The sequence below is a fragment of the Dipodomys spectabilis genome, unplaced genomic scaffold (assembly GCF_019054845.1).
Source record: "Dipodomys spectabilis isolate Male_0828 unplaced genomic scaffold, ASM1905484v1 ptg000115l, whole genome shotgun sequence".
NCBI lineage: Eukaryota > Metazoa > Chordata > Mammalia > Rodentia > Heteromyidae > Dipodomys > Dipodomys spectabilis.
This window is the reverse complement of record NW_024870792.1, coordinates 1,483,093-1,505,752: the sequence shown is the minus strand read 5'-3', so window position 1 is coordinate 1,505,752 and position 22,660 is coordinate 1,483,093. Positions and strand designations below refer to the sequence as shown.

At 41.0% G+C, this 22,660-nt stretch overlaps 1 protein-coding gene across 2 annotated transcripts in view; it reads right to left on the bottom strand.

Moving 5' to 3' along the window:
- Ankrd44 (ankyrin repeat domain 44) overlaps positions 1–22,660 on the bottom strand; it is a 297,185-nt gene that overhangs the window by 122,192 nt on the left and 152,333 nt on the right. For both annotated transcript variants that reach the window (XM_042688237.1, XM_042688238.1), the window contains exons 4-8: positions 14,140–14,210; positions 5,589–5,789; positions 5,094–5,181; positions 3,247–3,389; positions 1,964–2,176 (exon numbers count right to left, since the gene is read on the bottom strand). In XM_042688237.1, the coding sequence (XP_042544171.1) occupies positions 1,964–2,176; positions 3,247–3,389; positions 5,094–5,181; positions 5,589–5,789; positions 14,140–14,210 (716 nt within the window). The remainder of the gene's footprint in view (positions 1–1,963; positions 2,177–3,246; positions 3,390–5,093; positions 5,182–5,588; positions 5,790–14,139; positions 14,211–22,660) is intronic.

The window sequence follows — 22,660 nt, the reverse complement described above, 5'->3', positions numbered from 1 at the left end:
AATTTTTTTAATATTAAAAAATGGAATCATATTTATTGATTATATTTTCTGTAATCATACTGGGTTTTACTCTTTTTATACTTTCCAGAACTAAAAATAAAAATATATTTTGGTATTAGTGTATATTTTTCAAATTATTAGTGATGCTGGATATTTTTATGGATTTCTAGTCTCTCTGTTATGATACGCTTTTTTCTAAATTTTGTAGTAAATTACCAGACTTTTTCTTGATTTGTATGAGCTCCTTATATTTTAAGTGTGTTTAATTTTTTCCTATATATTGCAGAGAAATTTCCCTGGGATTGTCCTCTCAATTTTGTTTAAGTTCAGAGCTCTATGGACATTTTTTCTATCTTGTTTTCTTTACCATAAAAAGTTTTAAAATTTTATGTAATAACATATGCCTTTTTTTCTTTGTGTTTCCTGCCTTTGGCATTCTATTATCTGATTACTGTTTATGATGCTCTGGTTTGACAATATGACTCTCCAATGATGAGTGACCCCACTGACTATGAAAGCCCAAACTCTTCCACTAAAGTAAGTCATCTTCCTTGTTTGTGCCACATTTCAGCTTATTTCTGGCTTATTTCCTTTTATCCATTTTGTACTCTACTTAATCACTATAAATTGTTATTCTAGAAAGTATGATTTAACATGTAAAAAGGGGGGTCTGGGAATGTGTTTTAGTGGTAGAGTGCTTACCCAGCACGCATGAAACCTTGAGTTCCATTCAATACCACATAAACAGAAAAAGCCGGAAATGGCACTGTGGCTCAAGTGGTAGAGTGCTAGCCTTGAGTAAAAGAAGCTCAGAAACAGTGCCCAGACCCTGAGTTCAAGCCCCAGGACTGGCAAAAAAAAAAAAAGTAAAAAAAAAATAAAAGAACATTAGATACAGAAGGTCGTTTTAAAAGATTGGTGTGATAGTCTTAAAATTCAACCTTATAAATCATCCAAATCAGAAACAGATTGCTCAAGACTTTTGCTGTAGCGTCTCTGTGTAGTTAGGGAAATGGAAGCTAACGCAGAAGCTGAGTTCAAGGTCTCCTGGTGCAAGCTGCAATGGATATTCAACCATGCGACATTCAAAAGGAACCCAGATGATAATGATGTTGCATGTGTGGATCTCCTTAGTCAAGGAAAGCGAACTACTTACCTACTCACCTAAGGTAATGTTCACCCACAGCTTATCCTATCCACAGCTCCTACCTCCTTTGCTTATGCCATTCTCTATCTGAACACCTTCTCTCAAATTATCTCTATGCCTCCTCTTCGCAACTGATAATCTTTTCAGCTCAAACCCAACCTTCCTTTTCTGATTTCCAGACAAGAAGCCAGCCAACACTTGCTTCTACTTTGCAACACATCATTACTTTTGGGGGGGGGGGGGATACTCATCACGTTCTCTGCTGCCCCATGATTATCTGAGCATACATTATCCCCTTACCACACTGCACCTTCCCTGAGGACCAAGACATACCTCATCTTGGTGTATTTCTCCATATCAAGAGAGGGCTCTGTGCAGTCCTTAGTAAATGTGGTGGAGAAAAGAATGATCTTCAGGATGAAATCAATATACATCATTGAAGCTGCTATCTGCAGCTCACTTCAGGAAAGTATTTGGGGGCAATGCCAGAGTGGGGAACAGGTCTGTACTCATCAGACCTCCCTTCAAATTCTCTGCAGTTCTTCCCAGGCAGCTCAACACAGACTATTTGAATCTGGGCTGAGCCTATATCCTTGAGACACAGTGTTTGTCTTGGAGCGTTCACTAAGCTACCAAGGATACATGGCTGGAAACTCAGTGCTTTCCAGATGGTACCATCACAGCTGGAGAAGCATCCTGATCCAGGACAAGATGCGTTTAACAACTCATTAAAACATGACATAATTTATAGTGATTAGTTTGTTCAAACTGAGGCTGGTTTGAAGCTATCTGACACAGGGAGAGTAAGTGTCATACCTGAATGTTAACATCTGCCCCGTTGTTTACTAACAATTCCAGACACAGAGCACCGTGAGTAGAGGCAGCAGCAAAATGCAAAGGGGTGAAGCCGTTGTTGTTGGGCTGGTTCACATTAGCACCGTAGTCGATTAGCTCATTAACCACAGCATCCTGTCCATTGTAGCAGGCAATGTGAAGTGCTGTATTTCCATAGACATTGATTTCATCAATCTGCAAATGAGTCCAATGTAAGGCAATTAAATTCACTGGCACTACTTTATTCCACTTTCCACACACACACACACACACACACAAAAGAAAAACAACTAAAAAAACCCTAATGGCTTTGGTGAGAGCACAGACATATCCATCCATCAGCACAATTACTCCAAGCTTAAGCTCACCCCAGCAGGATACGCTGAAAGCTCTTGTCTCCCTGAGGTAAAGAGTGGCCAAACTGAATGCAACAAAAAGTGATCTAAGAAGAGCCATAATCCTTTTGTGAGAGCTATTCTCTTCTCTGGCTAGAAAAAAAGGATAAAGGGTAAAAGGCTAGCTCTGGTTTTCAGAAGAGATGAGGATAAGGGAAGCAGGAAGAGAGTTCCAAACTCAAGAACTGGGCACTGCAAACATAAAAAGAAAAGGGTAGGGGTAGCGGGACTGATGGCTGTGGATCCTGTACATAGTCAGCCTCACAACCCGCTCTGCATTTGCTGTGGAGTTGGATACCGCACCAGGCCATATTCTAGTGGCTTTGCCTGATTTGGGTTTAGTCCATGGTGCCCAATTATTGTCCATGATCGGTGCCAGGTATCACTATCCTAGTCTCAGTATGGTCACTTGGTTTTTCCTCCCTCCAGAGAAAGAACATTCCAGAGCTCACCATTGCCCCTGCCATGCTAGATGAAGAAGCACAGAACAGGTCAATTCCTCGAGCTCAACATCAGAGGTGTCAGCTGTGTGTCTCTGGCTAGCCATTCATTCATTCATTCATTCATTCATCCTGCCTGTAAGCCACCATTTGCAAAACTAGATTCTGAAGGTGGGATGAGGAATCCTAGCTAGTCTTAAAAAAAAAATGACAGATTAGTATATATGATGTAGACTATGTGTTGATGTATTTATCTACGTAGACACAGAAGGTCTGTTTTTGATTTCCTTACTCTATGGCCCTTTATGACCACATAAACTCCAAAGGAGTTTATTCTCCAAGGGAATAACATTGCAGAAGAATGAAGTTTCAGAAAAACAGAGACCTACAAACCTAAAGGCTACCCAGGGATATGTTAACAGTGGCTCACCTCTACCCCCAGATTCAGGAGATGTTTAACAATATTGAGCTGTCCATTAGAGGCCGCAGCATGCAGGGGGGTATAACCCTTCTTATCCTTACAGGTAACTTCTGCACCATGGTTAATGAGCAATGCTACAACATCCAGGTGGCCTTGACAAACAAAGCAGCAGAAAATACCATTAACCTTCACAGAACATTTGGCAATTCATTGCACCCAAAATATCATTATTAGCTTTTATCACTTTCTCCCTCTCTCTCTTTTTCCCTCCCCCTCTCCCCCGCCTCTCTCAACATCCACTGGCTCCCATCCTCAGGACACCATGAGGTATCTCATGCACTTAGGCCAATTTGACTGTCTATATTATTTTTTTTGATACTGGTATTTGCAAAGTTTAAGCTTCTTAAAGGGGGTAGGGGTGTGTACTAGGGTTTGAACTTTGGACCTAAATGTTTTTGTCTCTATAATTTGTTTTTTTTTTTGCTCAAGCTTAGCACTCTACCACTTGAGCCACAACTCCACTCCTAACTTTTTTTTTGGGGGGGGGGCGGTTAACTGGAGATAAGAGTCTTACAGACTTTTCTGCCTGAGTTGGCCTTGAACCATGATCCTCAGATTGCAGCCTCCTAAGTAGCAGGATTACAGGCACAAACCACCAGCATGCAGATTCTCAAGCTTTTTTAAGTCCACTGACTCATTCAATCCTATCCATGATCACATAATTTACTTCAACTTTGCCCCCCCCACACACACGCTTTCAACCCTCCCACTGGTACATGTAATGATAATGTTCAAAATGATGGTAAAAGGCATGCAGGCTCATTGAAGTCATGAAGGCAAAAATTTGTTAAATGGACACCAAAAATCACCCATAATCACCATCCCTACAGATAAGCAATTAATGTTGAAGTATACAATATTTTTTCATACTTGTTTCTATTGCACAAATTTTTAATAAAAATTAATATCGTATTATTTATACAGTTCTATAGTCCATTTTTCTTTGGCATATCCTAGAGGTTTTCTATGCTAATAAACACCCATGGACCCTAGAATCCACCAAAATATTGTCCCATGGATGGGCATTCACGCTGTTTACAATTTGGTACTTTAGCATTTATCTTCCTTTCTACTTGCAGGATGTCCCTCAGTTAGAAACACAATGGAAGGATCTTAGTCCTCATTTCCCATAAGTCTACACTGAGAATAAACTTTGTGAGGTCTACCATTTGTCAGAGGTCTTTTACCAACAAACGTGAAAAGGAAAAAACAGCTATGTAATGTCTTCCTTCTCCTCCCCTGGCGGAGTAGCACAGAGCAGTGCAGAATGGAGTGGAGCCCTCAGAAGTGACACTGCCTGGCCCCTCGCTGAAGATCTCTACTGACTCCAATCACAGCCACCTAGGAAACAGCCAGGGGGAGGGAGAGGCTCCTCTTTTCCTTCCTTTCTGTTTCTTTCAAAAACACTTATACATAAGAAGACAAATGGCCCTGGTGTCCTGGCTTTGCTAGCCTGTCTTCTTGCTTTTCTAAGCACCTTATTTTGCTGCCATAACAAGTTAAAATAAGCACAGTGCGTGCAACTTTCCAATCTAGACTGAAGCACACTCAGAGAGATCCCGGCTGTGACTCATCCTCCTCGTCCTCCTCCTCTTTATGGGATAAATAAGTCTCTGGACAAATCTCTACCCAACTACAGCCTCCTATGTGTGCCAGTAAAATAGGCTGAATCCTCACTCAACTGGAACCCAAGCCTGAAGTCAGACTTGGCCTGAAAGAAAACTTAAGAGAATTTCAGTCTTTTTTATTTAATTATCCTCTTGTGTGAGGGAGAATGATCTACATGGAATCCTTACCCATATATGCTGCCCAATGGAGGGCGCGGCGGTCCTTCTTGTCGAATGCATTGATGTTTGCTCCTTTGGCCAAGAGTAAATTAACCATCTGAAAGATAATCAACAATGAAATCAAGCATTCGACTCTGTGATGGTGACGGCTCCTCACTGCCTCCAAGTGATCTGAGCCAAATTCACGTCAAGCTTAAAAGTGGATCCGAGGTCTGGAGTTTTAAACAACAGTAAGAAGGTGCTGTCGCCACAGATCCCATGGCATCTGTCACACAAAAACATTGAAATGGCAACCTACTTTTTCAACTCATTTATCCATTCATTCAATGCACATAATCATCCAAGTGACAATTAGGATTATGCCCACATTATATCATATGTGACAATCTGTGTCTAAATATTATCTGTACATTTTCTAAAAGTCTCGGCAATAAGATCAGAGCCCACTTGTGGCTATGAGGGTCTGCCTGAAGCACCCCAGTTTCCACTAATGGGAACACTCACCTCGATATGGCCATTGAGAGCGGCGTGGTGCAAGGCTGTGCGCCCCCCTCGGTCGGAGACATTGACGCTGCTGAGCAGTGGGATGATCACTTCTGCACATTTGACAGCCTTATTGGCAGCTGCCACGTGGAGGGGCGTCTGCCAGTTCTTGTCTCTCGCGTTGACATCTGCTGAGTGCTTAATCAATACTTGTACTGCCTCCTACAACAAAAGCAGAGTTTGTAGGGGCGTCACGGACACATGATCAGAAAATACTGATGCTTCCCTAGAACAAGTCCTGTTCTCCCCGACTTGATGGAGACAAGCAAGTTAAGACATGACAGACCTCAAAAGAATGGCTCGGAGTAAGTCATACTTATTTCACCTTGCTTTGTCAAGCCGAGAACCCTGGCAAATAAACCTTCCTAAGGATAACAGATTCTTCGGCCAAATGAGAGCACTCATGTGCACATATCCAGGTAAAAGATCTCTGGGAATTAAAAAAAAAAAAGCCCACCATAGATCATTTAAATTTATAAACATGCCTGCCAGACATTTTTCTTGGATCAATGTGCTGATCTTTGATTCTCTCTGACAGCATGCAACAGTCTTCTGTGATCAGTAAGCAGTCAAGGGATATCATGTATCTGTCTCACACTGAAACTATGAAATGGCCATCTTTTCCCAACATTTTCCATTAGAATGAGTAACCGACCACTGTTGAGTTCCTTTCCCTGTATTGAACCTCTTGTTTTTTATTTTCTCTGTACTGACCCTGCTCACCAGCCTCACTACTTATAGCTGTCAACCCTAGCTGTTTAAGGAATCGCCTGGGGGCCTCTTCACAATCCAAAGGCCTGGACCCTCTGAGAGATTTTTGGATTTGGGCATTTCTGTAAACCTCCTTTTCATACAGCCAAGTGGATATATGGCTCCTTTCAGCTATGGGTTGCCTGTCTCTACTTCTAGAGACTTCCTGGGACTAATTAGTGGGGTCCTTTAGAAGCATCTTTCCAATGTGGGATCAATAAATCAGTACTTCATGGACTAAGGAGTTGACCTGGCCACATCACAGCACTGACTGTCCAATCACCTTTATCATACAAATATGTCCTAGATAGTAGACGATTAGAACCCAGAAAAATTATTATTTCTATCAGAGACACAAATGATGAAATAAAAGGAATATCTCATGAATCAGAATCATAGAATAATTACTTTGAGCACAAGGAAATCATACAGTTTAAATGAACAGTGTGATAATTGAAGGTTACTACATTTATATGAGGTAAATGAAAGATATTAAACTGGTAGAAACCAAGGAAGTACTCAAGTCACCAGCAGAAAAATATATTCCTTGAGCCCATTTTAGACAGAAATGTATCCAGGCACTACTAATGCTCACCTGTGTGTACAACACACTGCTAAAACTATGGAAAATTGAGAGAAACACTAGCTGAGCTCCTAGCCTAAAAACTATTGGATTGAACAAAAACAAGCAAAAGAAGAGCTGAGTCATAATATGAGCTATAAGTCATGATAGGAAAAAGTCATGGTTACAAAAAGAAAAAAATATCAACTCTGATGTTATACATTATGAATATGCATTATGAAGTTTGTTTAGATAATTGTAATGTAGGAAAAGAATACTGGCACCTCAATGTGTATTTCTTTTCTTTAAAAAGGAAAGCATTTCAGCTAGCATTTCCCTTCCAGGTCAACACTGTACCTGCATTTACACAGAGCATTCTCCCTTGCCTACAGTCTGACAAAAGATGCCTTCAGTTAAGAGCAAAATCTCCATGATACTGAGAGAGTCAGACTTGGCCTCTCCATTCATTAACTTTGAGGGTACCAAAAATCTACTTACAGGTTCTAATGTGTACCTTTTATACTCAGGTACCAGTGTCTCATGCCTATAATCCTAGCCATTCAGAAGGCTGAGATTTGAAGATCACAATTCAAAGCCAGCCTGGGCAGGAAAGTCTATGAGACGCTTATTGCCAAAATGCCAGAAGTGGAGCTGTGACTCAAGTGGTAGAGCAGTAGCCTTGAGCAAAGATCAGGGACAGTGCCCAGACTCTGAGTTCAAGTCCCAAGTTAGCACAAAAAGGAAAAAAAAAAGTGTACCTATAAGTGAAAAGAATGCTAGAATAGACAAAAGCCATGCAAGAATTTGCCCAAAGATTAGCAATAACACTAATAGAATGTAAGCGTCGCAATGGAAAAATCACAGAGGTGGGGCTTCTTACTAATCTTACTGTGTGCTTCTATTACTGATGTAACAAAGTAAAAGTAATGACACACGGTAAGTCTTCAATAAACATGGTGACATAAATACGTTGCTGTTGTGGTCAGCAAAGTCTGTAACAATCCACAAGTATGAACAGATTACTGGGGCATGCGCTGACTCCCGAGGCTATACTCAGTCATCATTTGGGGCCTTTCTCTCATAGTGACTATAACAATTTCATGTGCTATAAGAATTATATAAATTGGTGCTCAATTTGTTCAGTTAAAGGGATTATTCCTTCAACAGTCCCCAAGATCAAACTAAACTCACCCTGTATCATCATTATGTATGTTAAATATAATATTAATATAATATATATTATGTGTAACTATTATTAAAGTACAATTGCTCTAACAACTAGTGGTAGAAAGGTAGCTCACTAGAAACTTGAGGATATAAGAAAATTCTAAAGGAATTGTACATGAAGAGCTGACTTTAAATATCAGGAAAGGCAGACACAAGAAGGTATTTCCAATTTTCAGTCTCAGGTCTCATAATATAGTTTATCAACCACATGAATCAAAATCACTCCTTCTTTTCTTCCTGCCATTCTTCCTTCCTCCCTTCCTTCTCTTTTTTCTTCTTTCTTTCACAGGAGGGCAGTACTTGGGTTTGAACTCAGGGTCTCAATCTTATTAGGCAGAGACTCTACCACTGAGCCACACCTCAACCCTTTTTTGCACTGTTTTTTTTGTTTGTTTGTTTGTTTTTTTTGAGACCGGGTCTCACTTCCTGTCTAGGCACATGCTTGGACTGAGATCACCTGTGTTTCACTTCATATCATAGTTTGGATAATAGGCATGCACTACCACACCGAGCTTCTTCTGTTGAGATGGAGTCTAATGAAAGTTTTTGCCCATGCTTTTTGCCCATGTAGAACTCTGATCCTCCCAATTCCCGCACACCCCTCTCCCCCACACCAGCTAGGATGATAGGTGTGTGCTACTGTACCCAGCTACTGGTTGAGAAGAGCTTTTATGAGTGTACACAAACTGGCCTTCAACTGCAATCTTCCTACTCTCAGGCTCCTAAGTAGCTAGGATTACAGATGTGAGCCACTAGTGTCTGATAAAAATCTTTTTAAGATACAGATTTCTGGGCCCAAGCACATGCTCCATTAGAATCATTAGGAAGAGTTCTAGAACAGGTTTCTTTGTTTGTTTGGTTGGTAGGGGGTGGGTAGGGTGGTTGTGCTGGTCCTGGGACTTAAACTTGGAGCCTGGATGCTGTTCTTGAGCTTTTTGCTCAAGGTTAGTGTTCTACCACTTGAGCTACAGTTCCACTTCAGCTTTTTGGTGGTTAATTGGAGACAAGAGTCTCATGAACTTCCCTACATAGTCTGGCCATGATCCTCAGATTTCAACCTGCTGAGTAGCTAGGATTATTAGGTGTAAGCCACTTATCCTGGCTTGGAACAAGGTCCCTTAACAAGCATCCCAGATGACTTAAATGTACACTAAGTCTGAGTATCACCCATCTGTGTAAGAACTAATAGACCCCCATACTCAATGTAAATATCATTCAATAATTATGAAGATGTCAAGAAAGCAGTATCTTTCTTGTCTTCTAAATCATTTTTCTAATCCTCCTGCCTAGTTGCATTTAGCCCACAGTAATGGCAACATTTTTTAGAAAACAGAAGAAAATTGAAGACATAAAATACTTATCCTCTTTGCCTGGGACTCTCCTCTGCAGAAGGTAAAATGAGATACATTTTATTGATTTTACCAGCATCCAGAAAGCACTTACAAGATCCAAGGTAACCAGGCAGCCTGGTGGTGCAGCAAATGGGCCCTGGTCCCCCTTTTGCCCCTTACTGGCTGTGACACCTTTGGTTCCATCCTTAACATCTGTGAGATCATGTTCCCCACTATCAGTAATACTAGTCCCAAATGGTGGCATGGAGGGAAAAATGGAAATGCTCCTTAACTCTCTATCTAGTACACAGTAAATGCTTCATAAATGCTTAGAAAAACAGTACTTTCATAAAGACAATATCACAGTCCTACTCCCCCAAAGGTGGGATATCGTTTTAACTATTGAGGGGGGAGGGGAGTGTGTCTGAACTCAAGCCTGTTTTCCCCAGGTTATTTTTAGAATAAAGTTGTCCTTCCCACTTAGGCACGTGGCTGAGCCACAATCTTCCTACTGTAAGCTTCCTAATCATTGTTGGAATCGCAGGTCCATGTTACCATGTCCGGCTTCCTTTTGTGGAGATAGGAGCTCACAGGCTTTTCTACCTAGGCCAGCCTGACACCAAAATCCTCCTAATTTCAGCCTGCCATATACCTTGGAATGACAAGCGTGCCGCATTGCATCCAGCTATTGGTTGTGAAGGGGTCTTAAACCACAATCCTATTGTTCCTAGCCTCCAAAGTCGCTAGGATTACAGTAGATCCCCCAGTACCCAGCTCATTTTTAACTTGTGAAATCAAGATAGCCTCTAGGTTGAGGAAATGAAATGTTTAGTAATTCAGACTTTGGAGCTACTTTCAATCTGTCATGGCAGAGTATGTGTGAAAGGCCAGCCATGTTTCTTTTCCTATCTGTGTGACAGTACTCAGAGTGTCCCACTCTTCTTAGCTCTAATGCCCAAGTCTCATGTTCTACCACTTGAGCCACCATTCCACTTCTGGCTTTTTGCTGGTTATTTGGAGGTAGGAGTCTCTCAGATTTATCTGCCTAGGCTGGCTTTGAACCTCAATGATCAGACCTCAGCGCCCTGAGTTACTAAGATCACAGGCATAAGCCACTGGTGCCCAGCTGCTAGCAGCTTTTGCCCATGCGCCACAATGGGCCTGCATGTCTGCCCCTAACTCCATGTCCTCAGAGGCCATCCTTTGGAACCCTGAGGGTTCCACAGCACAGCTAACAAAGACTTTTGTCTGGTAAGCTTCAACTGTATGTGTTAAGCTCCAGGAAGAATGTGTTCAGTTTCTCTCAGTTCACCCCTTACCCTATAGTTGCCTTTTTTCCAAGAATGAGAAGCAAAAAAAGGAAGAAGAGTAAGTTGAACAGGGAAGCAGTATGAAGCAGTTCACCACAACACTGTAGAGAATTCTCCCTGGCAGCCCCAATCTCATTTGCCTATGTCAACTAGCATTGCAAAATACATTTCCCTAGTAGTTCAGTAAAAGTTTCATTTCTTCACAGCCTTGTGAACAGTCCAGAGACAAAGAGGATGAGGCCAGTAGAGTCTTTAAAAGAAGATAAGGAGACAATGCTGTTTGGTCCCAAATTATTTGCAATCTAAAAAGAAAAAACAAAACCCAAAAACTCCAGATATGCCAGGCTTGGGAGACAAGGAGGCTTTGGTGGGAAGACAGGTCTGTCAATCTAAGCAGACAGACGTGGCAGCTCCCATGCTGAAACCAGATGACCCCTTTAGCAAATGCTAATAGCCAAATACCAATCCAAACCTTCTCTGTCCTTCCCCCTCAAGCTGACTTCCCTCTCTTCCATCAGTCAGGGAATCATAAGACCAGGCAACAGGACCAAATTCAAATGAAGCAGGAATCTGAATACAGGGCTTCTGAAGGCCGGTGGATGAGCCTGAGTCCAGATGTCTCCTTCATGGTCAACTCTTAACAACAAACACAGACTATGTTTTCCATAAGAAACTGTCCAACTTGCTGTGCTAGCTATTCATATGAAATCATTCCCCCTCATGGTTTCATATCTGCTCATGAGTATTTGCAACTCGGGGTTTGTTTGCGTTTAATTGCTTCCTGGCAAAAGGAATCTGAGATTTTTTTCTTCTCCCAGAAAACCTGCAAAGAGAGCTGGCTATTTGGAGAAAGAAGAGATTATATTTCTCAGACATGAACATCAACTCATCCTTGAGCTGACTGGGTTCAAATGCACTAATGTTATGTTAAAAAGGGTGAACAGAAACATGGATGTTTTGAGGAGTGAAGCTTTTGGAGCTAGCTGATCAGCAGCGATGGAAACTGCTTGGCAAAATCACCTAGTACTGAAGTGATCTGCTGCTACCGTCTTTCCCCTTGGGACAGAGATCACAATTTTTATTTATTTATTTATTTAGGTTGAGGGGCCTGAACTCTGGGCCTGGACACTGTCCCTCAGCCCTTCAGCTCAAGGCTAGCACTCTACCACTTGAGCCACAGCGCCATTTCCAGCTTTTTCTGCTTATGTGGTGCTGAGGAATCGAACCCAGGGCTTCATGCATGCAAGGCAAGCCTGAGCCACCTTCCCAGCCCGAGATCACAAATTTTACTTTCTAATTTTATCAGAAAGCATGGTGTCTGGTATATAGAAGATGTATAGTATATTGTTTTTAACTGAGAAAACACCTGTGTTCCTCAGTATCTGAGCAAGGCAGTTTGGGATTGTTTACATCCTTCATTAAATGTGGCTATTTGGAAAGTGAATACAATCAACCACTTTTTTTTTTTCTTTTTTTTTTAATTTTATTTTATTTTATTTGAGAACATACTGTACAGAGGGGTTACAATTACATGGGCAGGATAATGCATACATTTCTTACCAAGCATTGCAGCCTCCTCCTTTGTTTACCCTTCACCTCCCTTCCCACCCTCCCCCCTCCCCCCCCACCCAATCATACCCCCCTCCCCCCCCCCACCGACATTGTAAAGCTGGTTTTGACATGACATTTTGTACTTCTCATTGTTGCAACAGGTCCACCTGAATCCTTAAACGACTTGTTTGTCCCCGTCTCCTCCACATGTTATACTGACATCAAATATAGTGAAAGCGGGGGTTCAACCACTTTTTAAAAACCATTCAAGTCACACAGACAGCAAGGAAGACAATGAGCACTATACTGTGACCTACGAAGGCTATACATATTTTTTAATTTCCAGATAGCTAGTTACCAAAGAGGAAAAGCTGGCACTGATGCCAACCATGGGCACTTGCAACACCAGTGCATTCATCCCTCTGTCCCCCAGGTGTAGCTGCAGAGTACCACCTTCTCCAGAAGCACAGAGACAACTTGAATTGGCAAACCTCCCATGAAGGGTCCTCAGCCAATGCCCAGTAGCTACAAAATGAGAACCGTCTATGCCTGGTAGGTGGTGAGTATCTCCTCTGACCAGGCTACCAGGCTGATGTCACCAGAGTTTCCTCACATCCCTACTCCTATCCCCACAGTGCTCTTCTCTTCCCATCTTTTATTCTCCAGCTGAACCAGTTGATCCATTTCCTATAGTTCCCATGATTCTCTTCCCTGTCCCCAAGCTCTAGACATAAACAGGTTGTGATCATATATTTGTCATCTTCACTCAAGTTTCCAGCATTCAGTAAAAAGCAATTTCTTGAAGATCAGATTCACTTTAGTTCTAGAACATACTAGGCTTGAGATAAATCAAGAAACACAGACCCCTGCCCTCGTGGAATTTACATTTCAGTGACATGTTTGCCAGACTTGGTGTGCTGAGAGCCAACTAGCTCCCAGGCCTCCTGCTCCCCTGCTCTCCTTCTCAGTCAACAATATCACCCTTCACCCACTAGCTTTGCTAACTCAACCTCCAAGATGCCAAATGTGTCAGATATATCTCTAGCTTTCAAATCATTGGCTCCTCTCTGTGCTTCATTCCAGCCTTCTTCATCTCTTCTGATCTCTAATGGACACCCATACAACCCACTTTCTCCAGTCACCACATGAGTCTTTTAGAAATAAGGATCTGAGGCTATCACTCCATGTCATGATCTTTGCCCTCTGCACACTGCTTACAGAATACAAGGCCCTCTGCCACCTGTCCATGCCATAGTCTCTGACTTGCCTTCTGCTACTCTTCACTAATCCACTCAATCTACCTGAGTCATCATCATTCACTTCCACACCTCTTGTCCTCAGTTAGGTTATCTCCCTTCCTTCCCCTGGCCTGCTGAATCCCAGTGCATCCTTTAAGGACCAGCTCCACTGACACCTCTTCTGGGGAGAAGTCCCCTGCAAGAATTCCTCCAGCAAGCAGGAACCTATTTCCTCCTCCAATTTATTCAATTCTGACATTATACTGATCTGCTTCCTCTTCTACCTCCTGCCTTGGAACAAGAACTCACTGAAGCTCAAGCTGCCAGCTGTCCAGCTCCAACTCCCTCAGACATCTCAAACCCCTCTCCGCTGCCTCAGACCCTTGTCCCTGACACATCTGACATGCAGAAGATGAGCAAATACACAGCTGTCCTCACCCTCCTGCATTCAAAGCCTTTTGCTCACCAGTGAGGATCCCAAATGCAATGGAAAGAATTCCTTTTTTCTAGGGATAGTAGACACTAAAGAAAGAAGTCACTCACCTCACTTCTGGAAGCAACAGCCCGGTGGAGTGGTGTCAGCCACATGTTGTCCTTGGCATTTACACGAGCTCCTGGAACCAAATCACACAAGTTAGAGGTGCAAAGCAGTCAAGAGACTTTCTGCTACTGTTTGGGCAAAGGCTGTATCTTGTTCCCATTTGCCAGATATAACCAGTAGTTTTGTTTTCATTTTAGTTTCTTTTCTTATCAGTCATGTCCTAACAAGATTTTATCTGGGCTAAGGAGACCAGAATAAAGCCGTTTTATTTTAAAGTCCCAATTATTTCCCTAGAGCTAATCCAATGTTTTGATAGAAATAAATCATTTTAACAAGGCATTGATGGCTCACACCTATAATCCTAGTTACTCAAAAGGCTGAGATCTAAGGATGGAAGTTCAAATCCAGCCCCAGGAAGGAAAGTTTATGAGACTCTTATCTCCAATTAATCACAAAAAAAAAAAAAAAAAAAAAACCGGAAACAGAGCTGTGACCCAAAGTGTTAGAGCACTGGCCTTGGGCAAAAGAAGCTCAGGGACAGTGCCCAAGCCCTGAGTTCAAGCCCCAGGACCAGCACATGGATAGGAGGAAGGGAGGAAAAAGAAAGAGAAAGAAAGGAAGAGAGGGGGGAGGGAGGCAGGGAGAAAAGCCAGGAAGGAAGGAAGGAAGGAAGGAAGGAAGGAAGGAAGGAAGGAAGGGAGGGAGGGAGAGAGGGAGGGAGGGAGGGAGGAAGCTGTCTTCTATGAAGCTGTTGGACATGAAGCTTGTGTGGCTTACTTGCAGTCCTCTTGCTCTGGAGTGGGCAGACAGGCCCAAGTGTGAACCAAAGCCAGTTTACTCAGGAACTGAACAACCAGTTCACACTGAGATGAGCCTCATGCTCAATTCTCTGAAGTCACACCACCATCACTTAACAGAAGCTGCCTGTGAATGGATTCAGGGGAAACACATAGGACATGCTCATAAATAGCCATGAGAATGAGCCTACCAAGTCTATCTGAATACAGAAAGCCCTCAGTAAGAGCTTCCTCTCTTGTGGTTCCAAGTTCAGTCTACTGGACAGAGATGGAATGTTTTATACAGTTTATATAAAAGAAGAGGAGGAAATCACTGAATAATGATATCTTTGTGGAGGCTTTAAGATGAATTCATTTTAGACTTAAGACAGTGAAACAAGAAGCGCATAAGGATGAAGAGTGAAGACATGGATTAAAGAAATGAGAAAGTAGGGCCAGGGAGAGGAAGGACAGGGGAAGTGCCTTGAGGCCAAGAGCTAAGAAAGTAAGTCAAGTGGAGGCAGAGGCTGACTAATCGATCTCCAGGAGGCCATGGCTGACAGTGGAAAAATAGAAAGCTTTAAAAAGGTAGCAAGAGATTTCCATGGGTAAAAGTGGCCTAGAAGTTTAGTGCAAGGTACTAACAAAATGAAATAAACCATAAGTTTGTTTATTTTTACTGAAGAGCAAATACTATTAGAAGCATTAAGTGTAGAAAACAAGAAGATAATACCTAAAACAGAAAAAAAAAACAAAAAAACAGCCCCTTTTTGTCTGATTTCGTTGGCTGGACACAGCACCAGGCACACTTTTTTTTTTTTTTTAATACTCCTTAGAGCTCAACATTATTGTAACGCGCTCAGCAGTTTGAAAGCTACCAATGAATTGTTGCTTAGCTTATCAAGACTAAAATAATCTGAGTGCTAATTCCACTAACTCCAGCTTGCTTAACAGGGTTCCAACAAGCCTGGTGCTGATAGCTCAGCACTATAATCCTAGTTACTTAGGAGACTGACATCTCAGGATTGTGGTTTGAAGCCAGCCTGGGCAGTGTGATTCCTATCTCCAATTAGCCACCAAAAATGCAGAAGAGAAGTAGTGGCTAGAGTGGTAGAGTGCCAGCCTTGAGCAAACAAGCTAAGGAACAGAGCCCAGGCCCTAAATTCAAATGTCAGTATTGGCACAATAAATACATATGTATATGTATACATATGTATTTACATACCAGCCCCTTTCTATTTGTGTCTCAATTTACAGGGAGCAAAACGCATGGTACTTGCTCCACTGAGCAAGGGAACATGAGTACAGAGGTTCTAGAAAACAAAATTCCCACTCCCTAAAACTAATTTTAGATTTCTTCTCTTATGTCTCATATCCAATAGAAGGGGCAGTTGCTACAAAGCCAGCTTTTCTGGTTTAGAAAATTAGATAATTCTCGGGGCTGGGAAGTTGGCTCAGTGGTAGAGTGCTTGCCTTGCATGCCTAAGGCCCTGGGTTCGATTTCTCAGCTCCACATAAGCAAAAAGAATAAAAGCCGGAAGTGGCGCTGTGGCTCAAGTGGTAGAGCGCTAGCCTTGAGCTGAAGAGCTGAGGGACAGCGCCCAGGCCCAGAGTTCAGGCCCCACGACCGGACCCCCCAAAAAAAAAAAAAAAAAAAAAAAAGAAAATTAGGTAATTCTCAAAAGTAGAAGTACAAATGATCAATCAATATATGAAGAATTTGACCTCTTTAACTATAAAAGAAATCCAAATTAAAACCATACTGATCCCAGTATGTTACTAGTTTTATACATTTAAAACATTGCATAAAGCTGGGTGCCAATGGATCTTCAGGCTGAGATCTGAGGATCACAGTTTGGAGCCAGCCTGGGCAGAAAAGTCCATAAGACTTCTCCAATAAACCACTCAGAAAAAAATAGAAGTGGTGCTGTAACTGAAGTGGTAGAGTGCTAGCCTTAAGCACAAAGAGGCTCAGAGACAGTGCCCAGGCCCTGAGGTCAAGTCCAGGACCAGAAAAAAAAAAAAAACTAGATAATATTTTGTTATATATTGCCATGTACATGTTTTCACACAAATTACTTTATATTGTCCTCACACTGAATTTTCTTGTTCTACCTAACAATACTGTATACTTTCTACCCAGTTAGCACTTGCAGAATGTGTTATTCCTTTTCATTGCTTACCTGTGTTACAATACAAACACACCACATCTTTAGACATTTCCTCTGTTGATGAACATTTTAATTATTTCTGATAAACCCTTATCCAAACAAGGTTCAAATCATGGCATTATAAATCATGGGTAATATATACCTTTGATTTTAATAATTATTTTCAATTCTCCAAAGTGTGCCAATTTATATATTCATAATGTGCAAGATTGCTTAATTTCCCCACATATTCATCAACACTTGATATTACCAGTCACTTAAAATATGACAAATCTGAATTGATAATATTGTATTATACACTTTAAAAATCTATTAAAAGAATAGGTAGATTTTTTTAAAAGAATAGGTAGATTTCATGCTGTTTTCCCTCATTTAGGAAACAAGCAAACAAACAAAACCTACACAGGTACCCAAAGAATTCTGGGGAGTATAGATATATCTATTACTTCAATTGTAGTATTTCATGAGTGTGTGTGTGTGTGTGTGTGTGTGTGTGTGTGTGTGTGTGTGTGTGTGTATGCATAGATATATGTCCAAATTTATCATACTATATTATATAATATATATATATATATATATATTCTTTGAAATTCATTGTCTATCAACAAGACCTTAATGAAGATGTTTTAAAATAATTACTGCACATCTGATTAGGGAAAAAATGATGTCTAACTTTTTGTGTTTTTCTGTCTAATAATAATAAAGTTGGGCATCCTCTAATATCTTGTTATTGTCTGCTTTAAATTCATGTTCTGAGAATGACTTCTTTCATATTCTTCGCCTATGTCTCCCATTTTTCTATTATTTTAAAATTTGTACTCACAAACTTGTAGTGTTATTACTATCATCATCTATATAGTTTGAAAATGTTGACTTTTATGTCAATCCAAATGTGGCTTTTAATATTAAAATGTTTTAAGTTCTAGAACTAGGAGCCCATGCGTGCTGGGCCTTTCGAGTAACATGCTAGGAGGTGAAGTGGCAGCCTTGTTCAGGTGCAGCCTCAAGTCCCTGGAGAAACTGAAAGATATGTGATTAGAAATCCAGCAAATGGCTCCTTCCAAGCCCAACTATGCCCTCCACGCTGCCACCCTCCTCCTCTAGAAGGATGAATAGGCAGCTGCCAGCAAAGCCTCCTCTCCCTACCCCAGAAATCATGATGACAAAAGCAGAGTCATTTGAGCAATTTCATGACTGGCATCCACTGTTGCCTGCCCTCCCCATCCTCTTCCTCTGAACACTTCAGAGAAGTCTTATTTATCTCTCACAGGGAGACATCAGATGGCTTGGGCTCTGAATTGAATATTTATAACTGATTTTTCCAAAAGAAGCTCCATGTTATTTACCTGACTGTCAGGCACCATTGTGCACAGAAGGACACAGACTGCACGTCTAATGATTTAAAGGAAAATGCTTTTTACCCAAGAACATTTTAAAGCTTATTTGTGAAAATCATCACTAGGCCAATACTGCTTCCTCGGAAACAAAGGCCCAGCTAAAAGTGATCAGGCGCAAACCCTAATGACAAATGAAGTAAGTCCTCTCTTCATCTTATCCCTACTACATCTTAATTTCATTCCCAAGAGATCAGGAGTGAAAGGAACTCTGGCATCTTCTCCAAAGGTAAAATTCCTAGTTTCTTAGTTTTGTCATCAAAGAAAAAAAATACAGTGAAAATAAAAGAAGTGTAAAAAACAATAATGTTTAAAAAGTACTGTAATCAAAGTGGTAGAATGACAGGACAGCCCTATAGGGCAGAGAAAATAGTCAATTCTGAAGGCTGCTTTATCCAAAGTTTGCTGTTTAATTGTTGGAATAAATAAAATGAAGACAGATCATGTGAAATACAACTATAATAGAATAAAATCAATCAAACTATTGATTTTTCTCAAGGGTATTGGAGCAGCACCCTCTCCTTCCAAGCAATGTACTTGTACATGACATCACGTATATAGCAATTGTTCCACACAGTTTGGAGTTGCTCTTAAAGCCAGTTCACACATCTGCCAGAAATGCTTATTACTTTATAATAGCACCACATTGGCGGATCCAAACCACCCTTGCCTTCTTTAATCACCCCTCTTGCATCACATTGAAAAATATCAAAGCCATCCATAAAGAATGAATATGAATCTTGTTATGCATAAGGGGATCAAAGGAAGACTGTACCACAAGCTCTTCAGGCAACAGGCATTTTAAGTGAAAAGCATTATTTTGAAGAAAAATTACACTGATGCTTGTTTGTTGGCATAAATCCTAATAATTCCTTTTATTCAGTGGTTACACCTCACAAACACCCACAGGAGAACATTTTTCTCCTTCAATGCAGGACTCAATGAACCTTGCTTATCCCTGAACTTCTGTGGGCTCTGCTTCTAGTATCTCAATCCTTGCCTCAACTCTCAGCTACTGATAGATTCTCATTGACCCCATTGGCCTCAGCCCTAACTCAGCCAGTTTCCAAAGAAGAGCTAGAATCAGGGGAGAAGTCAAGTCAGAGTTTGGATGCACAGAGATAACCTGTAAGGTTAAAATTTACCCTTAAGACCTTGTGTCCTTTTATCTGCTAAGAGGTATTTAGTGGTCCCTCCATCTGACTAATAGGAGAACATATCAGTAAGGAATTTCACCACGCCTTGAGGTAACACAATAGAAAATACAGCTGCAGTGCCTTGTTCTGGCAAGGCTAAATTATTTTCCAGCAGGGAAAGCATTAGCGATTCATTTATCATTCATCCAGAAAACAGTGTTGTTGGATTCCTTAAAGGGTGTTCAAATTCGAAAGCACTATGTTCTTGCAATGGTATTTCTTTAGGGCTATAAAATATTTTTTAAAAACTTCACAGAAAATAAAAGCTATACGAATTCCAAAAGCTGGCCTTGGGTTCCACAGCTGGATAATATTGCTAGAACATTCCCAACACTCTTCTATGCTCTAAGGCATTCCCTATTTGTTGGGGCCAGGTGACAAGGAGGAAAAGAAAATTCCATAGTGAGTTGAACCAAAATTATACTAAGAGATTAACAGCTCTGTAACTCTAAGACCAAACAGGTGTACAAGATCAAGATCTATGCAATAGCATCATAGAAGGGAAACAGGCTCTGTTGGGGTGGGGATTGGGAGCAATGGGAGATACTAGTAGAGGGGGTTGGGCTAGCAAGGGGAATTAATGAGGATGGATATGGTCCAAGTAGTTGTTTGAATGTATGAAAACAGAAAAATGAAACCTGTTGAAATTGTTTTAGGAAGAGGAAAAAGAGATAGGGAGAATAATGGAGCAAGTGAGAGTATATTGAATATATTGTATAAATGGTATGGAAATGTCACAATTTTTTAAACCCCACATAAATTATCTATACTAATATTTTAATATGAATATTATGCATTGGTAGTATTTGGTGTCATCAAAGTAAACAATGGGCAAAATACAGAAACAGGACAAGCAGAAGGAGACATCCATTCACACTTTTTAAAAGTACATAAATCTCCCTTAAAGCAAAGATTAAGAATCAGGTAATGCACTGTTTCCTCTTTCTTGCATAAAGGCTCTTCCTTGTTTTCCTGATTGGTTTGTTTGTTTGTTTGTTTGTTTAAAAAGATGTATGCAATAGTTTTTCTTGGTTTTCCTGAATCAGCCACAGTTAGAAGAGCCTGGTAGACACTACACTCATGTGGAGGTGATGTGAAATCAAGTTCCTCATGCCATCATAGATCTCACGTAAAGTCAACTTCATGATACAGAGTTACAGCCCTCCCTTTCAGAAACAGAAACAACCACACAAAATTTGGCTCTAGGACACAATTTTAACCATGCATATTCATGACACAAGCATTGCTCAGAGCTCTTCTAATACAAGTCAAACATCCCTTATTCAAAATGCTGAAGCCAGAAGTATTTCAGAGTTTGGATTTTTCCTTTCTTTCTTCTTTTGTTTTTGAAATTTTGAATAGCTAGGTACATTTAATAAGATATTGTAGATATAATCAAGCCTACTCAAGAAATTCATTTATGTTTCATACATACATTGCACACTTAGCTTGAAGATAATTTTACACAAATTTTTTTTGTTTGGTTAGTCATGGGGCTTGAACTCTAGGCCTGGGTGCTGTCTCTCAGCTCTTCAGCTCAAGGCAAGCACTCTACCACTTCTGGTTTTCTGGTGGTTTATTGGAGATCAGAGTTTCATGGACTTTCCTGCCTGGGCTGTCTTTGAACTGAGATCCTCAGATCTCAGCCTCCTGAGTAGCAAGGATTATAGGTGTGAGCCACCACACAATATTTTTATTGCACCTTTTTATTTTGACTGTGAGCCAGCATATGAGGTCAAGTGCGTAATTTTCTACATGCAACATCATGTGGGCACTCAAACTGTTTTGGATTTGGGAGCATTTCAGATCCTTTTCAGATAAGGGATGCTCAGCCTGAACAATATTTACGTGACAGTATGGTCAGTTGGGACCATAAGGTGTCTAATCACAAAATTCTTTATTTTACACCTCCATTGACTCTGCCTACCATTTTCTGTGGGTCAAATTTCAGTGGCCGGGGCAACTGGCCAGATGTGCACCAACACCAAATAATAGATGTTTGTTTGTAACTCAGTCCTGGAACCTCTTTAGATGTGTCACAAAGCTTATTCTCAAGCGCACAAGGAATGCCAAAAAAAAAAAATTCTAACCTTAGCTTTCCATGCAATGTTTAAGAGCATGGAACATACATTTCCTGGAGAAACTCACCTTAACGACTGGACAACGACCAAACTAAGATATACCACTCTGCTCATGTATGACAGTGCAATCCCTTTTCCACACTGTCCTCAACTGCACAAATACACATATCAGCTCTTACCTAGCACTGCTTACTTTGGAATTCTTCAGTTTCCCTTTACTACCACAAACAAAGCCCAGATTTTACTATAGGCCTTTAGCCCACAGAGGAATTTCTTCCAGATTTTAATCTTCCCCCAAACAAAAACCAGGAGAAAGACAGACAGTTTGTCTATATTTATTACCCTCAAAATAACACTTGTTCACATGCTCCGGGTCATTGCAGGGATTTGTCTACAAACACTGAAGGGAAAAACCTGTTTGGTGAGAGGTACTACACATTAGCATTTTAAAATCCATTGTACGGGCTGGGAATATAGCTTAGTGGTAGAGTCTTGTCTAGCATGCATGAAGCCCTGGGTTCAATTCCACAGTACCACATAAACAGGAAAAGCCACAAGTGACACTGTGACTCAAGTGTTACCCTTGAGCAAAAGTAGTTCAGGGACAGTGACCAAGCCCTGAGTTCAAGCCCCAGGACTGGCCCAAAAATATCCATTGTTATGTTTCAAACATATAGGATAGAAACAAGAATATCACAAAGACTAGTATGTGCAGACCAGATTGAACAGGTGCATCAATATTTACTCAACTTACAGAGTTGTAGTCATCCTTTTTATGCCCTCCTTTGAAGACATTTCTCACTCAACTTGCTCACTCAGAGGGAAGCTCTATTTGGAAACTGATATGGTCCCTTCCCTTCCCTGTCTTCCTACTTTCATGACACAGAGTGGGTCAGTCTTGTACC